This window comes from Herpailurus yagouaroundi, unplaced genomic scaffold, assembly GCF_014898765.1.
Source record: "Herpailurus yagouaroundi ecotype Mexico unplaced genomic scaffold, PumYag 77, whole genome shotgun sequence".
Classification (NCBI taxonomy): domain Eukaryota; kingdom Metazoa; phylum Chordata; class Mammalia; order Carnivora; family Felidae; genus Herpailurus; species Herpailurus yagouaroundi.
The window spans coordinates 44,424,852-44,437,631 of record NW_024412388.1 but is presented as its reverse complement, the minus strand read 5'-3'; the positions used below and the strand labels follow the sequence as shown (position 1 = coordinate 44,437,631).

The window sequence follows — 12,780 nt, the reverse complement described above, 5'->3', positions numbered from 1 at the left end:
TTTTCTGCTTCTCAGCTTCTTCATCCATAAGATGTGCTCATGGCCACGCCCCTCTCAGGGTGGCCTGAGGTTGGCTGAGCGTATTACTTACATGAAATGCTTAACCCTGTGCTCTCAGCAAGCACTTCCTTCACTCCAGACAACTTAGGAAATGCCACCATTGGGAGCTCAAGTTCTGCTCTTAACTTGTCTCAAGACCTGCATCTTGTTTTCTTGATCTGATGCTTTACAACCTTCCTGGGGAGTGCCACGGGCAGGAGTTCAGTGATGCCTGGGGAATGACTCCATCTCCTTAGAGAAAAGACCAATATTCTCACACTGTGTACCTTACTGTCTCTTTTCTGAACTTGCCAGTGTTACTTCTTGCCATAAACTGATGAAATGGGGATGCTGGCAAAATAACAGGTACGGGATGTATTATCATTGTTCATTCCTTGGGGAGATCTAGAAGCAACTGGCTGGGAAATACTTAGCAGAATACTTGGGGACAAAAGCTGGTGCATAACAAAACCATTGTGTAAATCAAGCTTAGAATGTAAATCAAGGGCCCCATTAATACTGTTTTCATGGAAGAAACACCTGCTGGGCTATCAATAAAGATGCTTTGTAGAAATCTGTTGAAACTCATTTCTTTAACCACCTGAGTGCCAAAGAACTTCACAGAGTTCCCACCATCCGTTTCTACACCAAGATTCCAGAATGCTTTTTAGAATGGATTGTTATGCATCCAAGGGCGTGTGTAAGGCTTTGTTTTAGAGTTAGGAAAAGTTTGATAATGTGGAAAATGGGAAACTTTTTTTTGATGTTAGTGCAAACTTAGGGTATACTTGAAAAAAATCAAGGTATTGCTCTTAATTTAAAATAATGACTTACATCATAGTGACCCACACTAGAGACTGTGGAGTTAGACTGCCTAGGCCACTTGATAGCTATATGACCCTGTGCAAGGTGCTTCCTGTGCTTCTGCAGTAAAACAGGGACAGCAGTGCCTGGCTCACAGCAGGTGCTGGGTAAGTGGCAGCGGCCTTTACACTTGGCCAGTTAGCCCTCTGCATGTAGCAGGTGGGTGGATGGTGCACGTGAGCCAACAGAGTGGGGTGGCACCTTTAGGGTCCCCCTGATCAGGCACCGCTTTGGTGCAGGGATGGTCGGTGTTCACTCCTGTTAAGCCAGCAGCTCTGAAGGGTGATGAGCTTCCATAGTTAAAAGCCTAATTGCCCTTGGCTAAATAGAACTCTGTAGGGCTAGGAGAGCGAGAGGAAGCACTTGTTAATGGTGACTGAGGACAGCCGTTTGCAAGGGAAGAATTTGTGGCCCAGCCTCCCTCAGAAAGCTCGAGGGCTGACCGGAGCCCTACTGGCAGGGTGTCAGGTGTTGTGGGGAGTCAGCTGTGGGCTCTGGCAGTCTGGCTCTGGAGACTGGACTCTTTTGCCCAGGCAGACAGGCTGGGGACATTGCAGGACAGTGAATGCCAAGACTTTGTGACAACATTGGAGTGAACAGGCAAAGGGCTGCTGGGTCTAATGCCAACTCCCGAAAGGCAGAGGCCCAGTCTTACTGCTGCGGATGTATCCTGAAGGGCCTAGGGGAGTTGTGAATTCAAGTTATGGCTCTACTTCTCACTCGCTAGCTAACACTGGGCAGGTTACCCTCTCTGTGCCGGTTTTCTTGACAGTAAAATGGTTCTGTAAACTACTTGCCTCCTGAAGTGTCAGGAGTGAGCAAGTCAGCCCACACGAAGCACCCTAGAACACTGTCTGGCATATCCTAAGTGCTCGGTAGATGGCAGCTGTTACTAGTGAGCCAGGCCACTTATGCACTCCCCCTGGAATATGCCAGGATTGCTTGAGGGGTCCTTCCAACTCACACTCCCCACCCTTCCCTGTCCCTTCCCCAACCTCATGGCCCATATCCATCTTGTGTGGTGGCTTCCCCCCCAGTCTGTTTAGAATTTATCACCCCTTCCTCTGTGCCATCAGTCAGTAACTATTTGTTGTGTACCTGCTGTGTGCTGTGCTAGGTGCTGGCGGTACAGAAGTGTACAGTTCAGGGCCCCGGACTCAGTTTACAAAGACGTGGGAGGAACTATCCAGTAAGTGGTTAATTACAATGTAGTGTGACAAGTGTGGTGATAGTACAGGTGCCGTGGGACATGTGAGATAGGGGGCCAGGAGGGCTTCCTGGAGGAGGCAGCCAGGCCTGAGTAAAGATTAGAAAAGACAGAAAAGGAACAATTGGGGGTGGAGGCAAGGGTATAAGTGAGAGTAAGAATTCTCCAGGCAGAGGGAGCAGAATGTGCAAAGGTCCAAAGCTAAGAGCGTGGCATGATTAGAGAATAAAAGAAATAAGTGGCACAGATTGAGCACTTAGTTTGAGGCAAGCTCTGTTCATGTGCATCACATAGAATAATTCACATAATCCTTACAGCTCCTGTGTGAGGTAGGTGCTATTATGCTATACATGTTGCACGTGAGGAAACTGAGGCACAGTGCCCAAGGAGGTGCCTGAGGCCATCAGCTAGTGTGTTGCAGGGCTGGAATTGGCAGGCAGGCAGCCTGGGTCCAGAGGTAATACTTAAGCCACGGCACTGTCCTGCCCCATAGCTTAACTGTGTCCAGGATGACTGGGCTAAGGCAGTTGGAAAGAGGAAGCCACAGAAGTGGTTGGGGCCAGACTCTGAAGAGCACTGAGTGCTACACCAAGAGTGTTTATGAGGGAATGGGGAGCTGCTGAGGGCTCTGAGCAGGGGTGAGGACTTGCTTGTTGTGGCTGTATTTCTCTTCCTTGGAGCAGTTTCCAGTCCAGGGTTAGACTTGTAACATCTACTCAACAGCGTGATCTCGAGGGCAGAGGCTGCCTGATGCACTTGGGCCTTGATGCCCTGTCCTTGGTTGGTGCCAGTTAGGTTCAGTGTTTGTAAACAGAATAAAAGGGACAAGGAAGAGGAGGCAGGTGGGCTCTGGAGTGAGATGCTTGTGTTCAGATCCTGGCTCTGACACTCACTAGTAGTGAGACCATGTGCCCCCACCTGTTTTATAAACTTGGGATCATTTTATATCATTTACAAAATCGAGACCTGAGGGTGTGGCTGTCATCATGAAGAGAAAGCAGGTTTGCACAGAGCCAGAACGCTGTTGACAGCCACAATTCCTCCCCATTCCCTGCCTGCCCTTGTGTACCTGCCAGCAGTGTTTCAGGGGTGGCTTAAAGGGGCCTTGCCCCACCCCCAGGTTCTCCAGCTGCCACCCCAAATCAACAGAGGTAACCACTCAGAAGTCTGGCGGTCCCACCTGTGTCCCTGGTCCTGTGATGAGGTGGTGCCCCTGGGTGGTGGGAAAGGCTCTGCCTCAAATCAGGGATGTGAAGAATGCTGATGCCTTGGCCTTGCCCATTCCTTCCCTCTGGGCCTCTTCATCTGTAAAATAAGGTGGTCCCATGGTTGAGTCTTTGAGGGAGCTCTGACTGGGATGGAGTCCCAGGTAGGGACAGGCGGCCGTGAGGCGGAGGATGAGGGCCAGGCCACATGTCCCGTGGGACCCAGCTGCATGAGTGGAGGAGGGGTTTGGGCTCATGCCAGGCCAGTGGGGCCCCTGCTCCTAACCATAGCCAACTCTAGTCCTAGCCTCCATGCTCCATTCCTAAGTTGGGGTGCTCTATCCACTCCCTGGAGACCAAAGAGGATGGCAGAGGTCAGAAGGGGCAGAGCCCACGGGCTGGGGAGGCCAGAAGCCTTCTTGGAGGGGGTGTAAGGTGTGCACATGGGCTTGAGCCTGGGAATGCCGATGTTTGCGTATGTAGAGATGGGGCCTCAGAACAGGACACTGGTTTTATTTTTTTGCTCATCATTTCCTTCACTCGTTTATTTATCCACTTCACGCACATGGAGCTCTTGGTGTGTCACACTCACTGTGTGTCAGGCCTGGGCACTAAGACAAATCCCCATCTGGCCTCTGCCCATTGAGAGTGTGCCTTCTGAAAGTTTTAGTGCAGTGCTTCTCAAACTCGGCATTATTGATGGTTTGGGCCAGATAACTTTTGTTGTGGGGGCTGTCCTATGTACCATAGAATGTTTTTAGCAGTATCTCACCAAGTTGTGACAACCAAAACTGTCTCTAGACATTGGCAGGTACCCCTGGGGTGCAGGTCACCCCTGCTGAGAATCACTGGTCTAATGCTACCAATCTGCACACAGGTGGCACAGATAAGCCTGTGAGGTGGGTACAGTGACTCATGTTACAGATGGAGGCTCCAAGCACAATCCCTTCCTCCCAGGCACAGCAAGTCAGCAGCCACCAGGACCCTAGCTGTGGTCTGTCTGCCAAGCTAAGTCGCTTTCCTCCCTTTTCTGCTTCTCCCACTCACCCTAGCTGGATGGAGGGGCAGGGCCTAAAGAGAAGGCAGCCAGAAGCTGGCTGATAACTGGGCCCACCAGGAGCCTGAAGAAAGGGCTGGGTGGTGGGGATGACAGTCATGGAACTTCGTTTCTCAGGAGTGTCCAGAAGGGAGCAGGGAAAGCAGTCTGTTTCACAGATGAGTGAAGATGAGTGAGGTGGCACACGGGGGCCTGTTCTACCCCAGGACAGGGAGGTTGCTGCTCCACAGAAGCCTGCAATGCCCGCTAGGGTTGCTGTTAGGCCTCTTGCACAGTGCTGACTTAGAGACAGGCAGCGGGGGAGAGAATGGCTTCCGTGTGGCCTGAGCTAGGCTTAGGGTGGAGACTGGACTTCTGCTTCCCAGCCACAAGCAGTCACCTGCAACTGGAAGGAAAGCTGCGTGGTTCTTTGTAAATAATTGCCCTTCAAAGATGATGAAGCGCACGGCACAAAACCTCAAATTACTCGATTTTGAGGACAGCAGCAGGTTTCAGTTTAATGATGTATTATTTAGCTTTGCTATAGTAACAAACTGCTTACTACTACAACAACGTTTATTTCTAGTTCACGTTACGATCGACTCTACAGGCCAGTTGCTTCAGCTCTGCTCCACGTGTCTTGCCATTCTGGTACCCAGGCTGATGGAAGAGCCCCTACCTGGGAAATATGTTCACGACAGAAGGAAAAGCACATGAACTTACCAACCTTCTGTCTGGACACGTCCACCCACATCCCTCTGCATCCCCTGGTGGGTGGAGTAGGTACTGCAAGACATCACAGGGCTGCAGGTGAGGCCATGTACTACCCTCTAGGGAGCAGGAGGCAAATGGCTATAGACAAAAATACAACCTATGAAAATGACTCAACTGCAAAGATTTTTAAGAGGCGCAAAATCCTAAAATCTGAACACTGAAGGGGAACAAGTCTGTCACAGTTCTCCCTACCATACAGGTCAGAAAAACTGGTCAACTTTTTAGGGGTTTTGGACCCATTTATAGGTCTTTACAGGTGCAGAAACAGGAACTGGCTTTCCTGACCCCATCTCACTCCAAGGGTCTACCGTTCCCATACAGCAAGCCTCTCTGCTCATGAAATACCTGCAGGCTGGAGTCTCTACCTTAAAATTGCTCGCGTGGTTAGAGAGAGAGCTTCTCTGAGGCTGCCAACACCACTAAGGTCCAGAACCATGGCACTCCTCAGGTCAGTTCCTGTGGTAATGGTAAGATGGTCCCGTCAGGGAATGAAGGCTGATGGTAACACAGCTCACAATGACTCCAAGGATGCCATGACCAAGGTACAATTTTGTATCAACAGAGGAGAGTAGAGACCAGCTGGAACTTGGCACTGAGCAAAGAGGATGTAGTTCAGGGAAGTCAGCAGCTCTTCCCCCACCATGATGCATGGAAGGACTGTCCCCAGGGTGGCAGAAATAAAGTGTTGGGTTCAGATGATTCCAGGCAGAGGAGAGTGAGGGATGAGATCCAGGGGCCTGGCTCAGTCACTTTACCTGATGCACCTTTTTCCCCCGGACATAATTCTTACAAAAACCAGAGGCTCCTACACAGACCAAAAATGCTGGTATCAGGGCTTTTACAAAGTACCTGCAGTGAACACAACAGAAGAGAGGGGTTAATTGAACTGCAATCTTAAATCACCCATGCACCTTCCCAACAACATTCAAGGTGAACCTTTGGGTGTGAGTCAACATTAAAATGCAAGTTTAGCACATTTATTCGTTTGGTTGTTTACATATCTGGCAAATTAGCATGACCCTCTTACAACCTAGCCAGAACCTTTGGACCAGTCCTCTAGCATCATGCATGCCTGTGGCTAAACATCAAATAAGACTATAAGAGCTAACTTTCATTCATTCAAATTCATTCATGCACTCACTCAACAGTGTGCGCCCAGGGTAAGTTGGGCTCTGTGCTGAAATGAGATTAGAAAACAAGGGGCGCCTAGGTGGCTCAGTCAGTTGAGCGTCTGTTGATTTCATCTCAGGGCATCATCTCACAGTTTGTGGGATCGAGCCCCGCATCAGGCTCTGCACTAACAGCACAGAGCCTGCTTGGGATTCTCTCTCTCCCTGCCCAGCCTCATGCTCTCTGTCTCGAAATAGTCAAAAACAAAAACCATCCCATGCTCAAGTTCTGAAGGGAGAGAGAGAATTAATGACAGCAAGACAATCGCAGAAGCATTTGTGAGATACAGCATTAGCCCAAAGGGCATGATGCCCTCTATAGGAAAGGGGAATCAGGAAAAGCTTCCTGGAAGATGCTGTGTCCATGTGTACTTTAATTTAGAAAAGGGGTAGTCGTGATGGGACATGGGGGAGCAAACGTCAGGAGGTGCAGGTCACCACAGCATTTGCTGTTGTTGGAGCATAAAGCAAGCAGAGTGGGGCAGGTTAGAGAGGTGGGCAAGGCCTCAGCCTCCCAGACTGAAGGGTATTAGCATTACCCAATGTGCTTGGATCTGGACAGAGAGGTCTATATATTTTGGCTCACCCGGTTCAACGTCTGAAATTACTCAAAACCTATCCTGGGTAGCCTCTTGCCTATGCCAAGCATTTAAAAAGTAAACATTTCCAACAGCATTTACATTTTCTAAGAAGCATGAGATTGGCTTTCCTTTACAGATCTGCTTTGTTTAGCTTTTTTGGAGATGGGGAGAGAGCGGACCTCAGGCCTTTAAAGAAATGTGGTAATGGGCACCTGGGAAGCTCAGTCATTTAAGCATCCAACTCTACCTCAGCTCTGGTCTTGATCTCAGGGTCGTGAGTTCAAGCCCCGCACTCCATGCTAAGTGTGAAGCCCGTTTAAAGAAATTTGTGGTAGTAATTTGCTAATAATGGAAAAAAGGAATAGCTCAAAAATTGTCTATGGACTGGAAGAGAGATTTAACACCAAAAAACAAAAATAAAAACAAAAACACCACTTGCCAAGAGAAGTCATATCATTATCTGAAGAAATCTTCACCTGCCAACCCAAAGCAGAAACATCAAGACCAGCCAGATCCCCACTCCTGAGTTAGTCACCACATTACCAATTCTTACCCAGTTTGCCTCTGAAATCTCTCTACAATCCACCCCTTACCTCCTGCCTCACCATCAAATAGTACATATGATCTGTACGCTACTCTGTTTTACCTAAACAGCCCCTGTGGCTCCATGCACCACGATCAGGATAAAGTATGCTCTGGAACAGAGCATTCAAGGCCTTCATGCATGGCTCCAATCCAGCTTTCCAGCCTCTTTCTCAGCACACCCAACCACCCTCATGTCCAACACAGTGGGCTTCTTTAGCCTAAATGCAAGACATTTGCTTTGCTCAAAGCTTAGGGAAAAATAGTCCAAGAGTCAATTCTCAAATCTACCCAGGGGATTCCCTCATAGTCCAGAACACCCTAAAGCTGAACAAACAGAAACCAAATCCAACTGGCTGCCACAGCTACTAACAGACGCACTTACAACAAGACTGCCCTTTACAGTTTACAAAACTACTGTGACTCCTACTCTCTTGCTGGCTCTCAAGTACCTGAGACAAATGTAGGTGAGAATTATCAGCCCCAGTCTAAAGATGAGGAAACCTCAGGGAGGAAGTATGTGCTTACAGTCCCACAGCTCGTAAATGATGGTGTCTTGACTTGAAGAACCAATGTTCTTTTCCATATAACAGTATCAAGGGACACGGGCACAATTAGGAAAAGAGCGCCAACCCTGCTGTTTTCAGGTACAAAAGCCAGGCAGCTTGTCCCTTCTCAGACCAGCACCATTCGCTTCTCCCAGTCTGAGGATGTCCTGGCTGTGGTGTAATGAGCAGAGTCACACTGAAGCCTATTTGGCCAATGACCTGAACCAGTCTCCATGGCTGCCATCTCAGTTTCATGTCCAGGGCAGTAGGGAAAGCAGTACAAGGCAATTAGCAGTGCAATGAGAACCTGGCTGTATCCCTGGGATGGTGCCTAACCTTCCCTGGTCTACTCAGCCTCATGAAGATGGCTCACCTGGGGTGCTGCAGCACGTGCAACAGGGTGCTCTTGAGAGGCACCCGGTAGAGTTCTGTCCCACCATCATCCTCAAAGTAGATCTGCAAGAAGAATAAAGGTGCAGGAATCAGACACAGAGGGCCTCAGCAGCACTAGACATGTTGAGGCCAAGTCTAGTGAAAAGCTAAAGAGAAGTCAACTGTTATTAGTTGAATGACTCTTCTATAGAGTTGTGGAATGTAAAGCACTCAGTCTTTGCCCATAACACCGAGACAGATATTACCGGATCCACTTTTTTCCAAAGACAGAACCAAGGATCAGGGGAGAAAAATGATTCATTAACAACACTCAGCTAGTAAACAAAGAAACCAAGATTCAAGGCCAGGCCTGTGAGCCTTCGCTTCCCTAGCAATCAGTCCTAGACCTCTTAGATAAGGGGGAAAAAAGTCACAGTAGCCCAAAGCAGGGGAACAAGCCAAGGAGGATGAGAAGGATGTCCACATGGGACGGCCCTGTGCAGGTGTCAAAGCCCACAGAGGGTCAGGAAGATGTCTGCATAGGAGGGCTGGCAGGGAGTGAGGGAGTGAGGGAGTGACGGGCTGGCCGGGAGTGAGCCCAGCCAGTGGAGGGCAAGCTTGCTGGGAGCTGGCCAGCCTAACCCAGGTGATAAGGGCTACCTTTTAGGACAGCTGTCCAAGATGAGGTGTCAGAGCCCATGTGGGATGAGAAGGGTGTCCTGGGGACAGCTGAGATGGGGTGTCACAATCAGAACTAATGTATCAAACTAATTTCCTGATATTGGTGGTTGGTTGGGATTATGAAGGAAAATATCCTTGTCTGTAGGGAAATGATGCTTAAGTATTTAGGGGCAATGGGGCATCAGCTGGCATCTTACTCTCAAATGGTTAGAAGACAAAATCTTTGTACCCTAAGCTGTGATTTAAAAAAATGAGCCAAGACGGCAGAAGAACATGGAAGTTGTTTTTGCATCTCGCATCCATGAAATACAGCCAGATCAACACTAAAGCATCCTGTACACCTAGAAAACTGATTTTAGGATTAACACAACAATCTGCACAACCTGAACCACAGAACTCAGCAGGTACATGGCACAGAAAGGTTAACTGAGGGAGAGAGAAGCCACGGAGGACAGGGAGCTATTTTTGCTTGTGGTAAGAGGACGGAGACAGAGGGAGAGTATGGGAAAAGCACCTCCCACTCCCCACCCCCCAAAAAAGCAGCTGGAGAGAAAGTGGAAAGAGCTGCAGGGACTGAACTAAAAAGAGAAAAAAGGAGGGGGTTTAAATTCCACTAAGACTCTATATAAACAGGGGGAGCACAGAGTCTCAAACTCCGCAGCTTGATACCTGACAGTGCTCTGGTGGGAAGGGCAAATCCCCAGAGGCAGAGTGAGGCCCGGGGGTCCTTGGGCCAGCAGACCCCGGAGAACAACCACATTTGCTGGTGCTGGAACAAAGTCATTAAGGGTGAAGCCCGGTGCCAGATATGTATTGCGATTTTCCATAATCCCTGAAATGCTGCTGCTACATGATTGCATGAACATTTTCTGGGGCGGGCTGGCACCCAGATGCAGTCTCTTAGCATTAGCAGCACAGTCCCATGAACATTCCTGGGGGCGGGCACCTGGCCCTTGCTCAGTAAGACCCTCTTGCAGAGGGGCAGAACAGGTCAAAGCCGCAGTCCCTCAGAAATAAGGGGTCAGGGAAAACAGCTGCATCTGAGATAAAACTCAGGAGGGAGGTGTTGCCTGGGGCTTGGTCATGGACAGTATAAAAGCAGGGAGTGGACGGAAGCCGATGACAAAGGTCAGGTGCACAATTGATGATTGGGGAGAACAGAGTTCCGATACTAGAGACAGGGTAGCTGCCTTTCACCCCTCCCACACATGCACATACCTACAAGCACCACAACAATCCACCCCAGTAAGCTAAACAGCGACATCTAGTGGGGAACAGAACCATTACCCTAAGCCCCGCCCAACTGGGCCAACCTTACTCTTCAGGAACACTACAAGTGTCTCTGCCTGCTTAGTTTATGGACTATAAATTGCTTCATAGTTTGATTTCTAGGGGAAAATGATGTAATTTCAATAGTATTTCAGTCTGTTCATTGGTCCATCTATTCAATTTTCTTTTTTCCTCTTTGTTTCTTTTTCTTGAATACAGAAAGAGAAAAAATTTATTATTTTCAATTTTTATTGAAAATATTTTCCTTTAATTTTTTCTACTATATTTTTCACGTTTTTGTAAATTTTTAAAATTCTATTTTACTTATTTCATATTTTTCTATTTCACTGTATTCATTTTTTTCAAATTTTCAAAGGTTTCCTTTTTTTTTCTTTTTTCCCCTTTTTCCCTTTTTTCTGTAATCTATCTTTCAACAACCAGACTGAAACACACCTAGGATCTAGCATCATTTATTTGAATTTGTGTGTGTGTGTTGTTTTTAATTTTTTAATTATAATTTTTTTGACCTTATTAATTCCTTTTCTGCCATCAAAATGACAAAAAGAAGGAATTCACCCCAAAAGAAAGAGGAGGAAGAAACGACAGCCAGGGACTTAACACAGATATAAGCAAGATGTCTGAACCAGAATTTAGAATCATGATAATAAGAATACTAGGGATCGAAAATAGATTAGAATCCCTTTCTGGGGTGATAAAAGAAGTAAAAGCCAGTCAGGATGAAATAAAAAATGTTGTAACTGAGCTGCAATCTCAAATCGATGCCACGGTGGCAAGGATGGATGAGGCAGAGCAGTGAATTAGTGATACAGAGGACAAATTTATGGACAATGAAGCAGAAAAAAAGTGGGAGACTAAGGCAAAAGTGCATGATTTAAGAATTAGAGAAATCAGTGACTCATTAAAAAGGAACAACATCACAATCATAGGGCTCCCAGAAGAGGAAGAGAGAGAAATAGGGGTAGAAGGGTTATGTGAACAAATCATAGCAGTAAACTTCCTTAACACGGGGAAAGACACAGACATCAAAATCCAGGAAGCACAGAGGACTCCCATTAGATTCAACAAAAACCAACCATCAACTGGCATATCACAGTCAAATTCACAAAATACTCAGGCAAGAGAAGAATCATGAAAGCAGCAAGGAAAAAACAGTCCTTAACCTACAAGGGAAGACAGATCAGGTTTGCAACAGACCTATCCAGAGAAACTTGGCAGTCCAGAAAGGAGTGGCAGGATATGTTCAAGGTGCTGAATCAGAAAAATATGCAGCCAAGAACTCTTTATCCACCGAGGCTGTCATTCCAAATAGAAGGAGAGATTAAAAGTTTCCCAGACAAAAATTAAATGAGTTTATGACCACTAAACCATCCCTGCAAGAAATTTTAAGGGGAACTCTCTGAGGGGAGAAAAGATGGGTGGGGGTGGGGGGGGGGAGACCAAAAGCAACAAAGACTAGAAGGGACCAGAGAACATCACCAGAAACTCCCACTCTACAAGAAACATAATGGCAATACATTCATACCTTTCAGTACTCACTCTAAATGTCAATGGGCCTGTCTCCCTTCTCCACCAGGAAAAAATAAAATAAATGTCAATGGACTAAATGCTCCAATCAAAAGACATAGGGTAAAAGAATGGATAAGAAAACAAGAACCGTCTATATGCTGTTTACAAGAGACCCACTTTAGACCTAAAGATACCTTCAGATTGAAAGTAAAGGGATGGAGAACCATCTATCATGCTAATGGTCGACAAAAGAAGTACCCATACATACATCAGACGATCTACACTTTAAAAAAAAGACTGTAACAAGAGATGAAGAAGGGCATTCTATCATAATTAAGGGTTCTTCCACCAAAAAGACCCAACAATTGTAAACATTTGTGCCAAATGTAGAAGCACCCAAATATATAAATCAATCACAAACATAAATGCACTGATAATAATACCATAATAGTGGGGGACTTCAACACCCCACCTACAGCAGTAGATCATCTAAACAGAAAATCAACAAGGAAACAATGTCATTGAGTGACACACTGGACCAGATGGACCTAACAGATATATTCAGAATATTTTATCTTAAAGCAGTGGACTACACATTCTTCTCCAGTGCACATGGAATTCTCCAGAACGGATCACATTCTGGGACACAAATCAGCCCTCAACAAGTACAAAAAGACTGAGATCATACCGTGCACATTTTTAGACCACAACGCTGTGAAACTCGAAATCAACCACAAAAAAAATTTTGGAGAGATAACAAATATTGGAGACTAAAGAACATCCTACTAAAGAATGAATGGGCTAACCAAGAAGTTAAAGAGGAAATTAAAAAGTACATGGAAACCAATGAAAATGAAAACACCACAGCCCAAAACCTCTGGGATGCAACAATGGCAGTCATATGAGGGAAGTGTATAGCAATCCAG

At 46.8% G+C, this 12,780-nt stretch overlaps 1 protein-coding gene across 1 annotated transcript in view; it reads right to left on the bottom strand.

Annotated features, from left to right (window-relative positions):
- Positions 1 to 4,842: 4,842 nt before the first annotated feature.
- Positions 4,843 to 12,780, bottom strand: part of TTC4 (tetratricopeptide repeat domain 4) — a 31,171-nt gene continuing 23,233 nt past the window's right edge. The window contains exons 9-10 of the mRNA XM_040470361.1: positions 8,379 to 8,461; positions 4,843 to 5,974 (exon numbers count right to left, since the gene is read on the bottom strand). Of these exons, the coding sequence (XP_040326295.1) occupies positions 5,872 to 5,974; positions 8,379 to 8,461 (186 nt within the window). The 3' untranslated portion in view covers positions 4,843 to 5,871. The remainder of the gene's footprint in view (positions 5,975 to 8,378; positions 8,462 to 12,780) is intronic.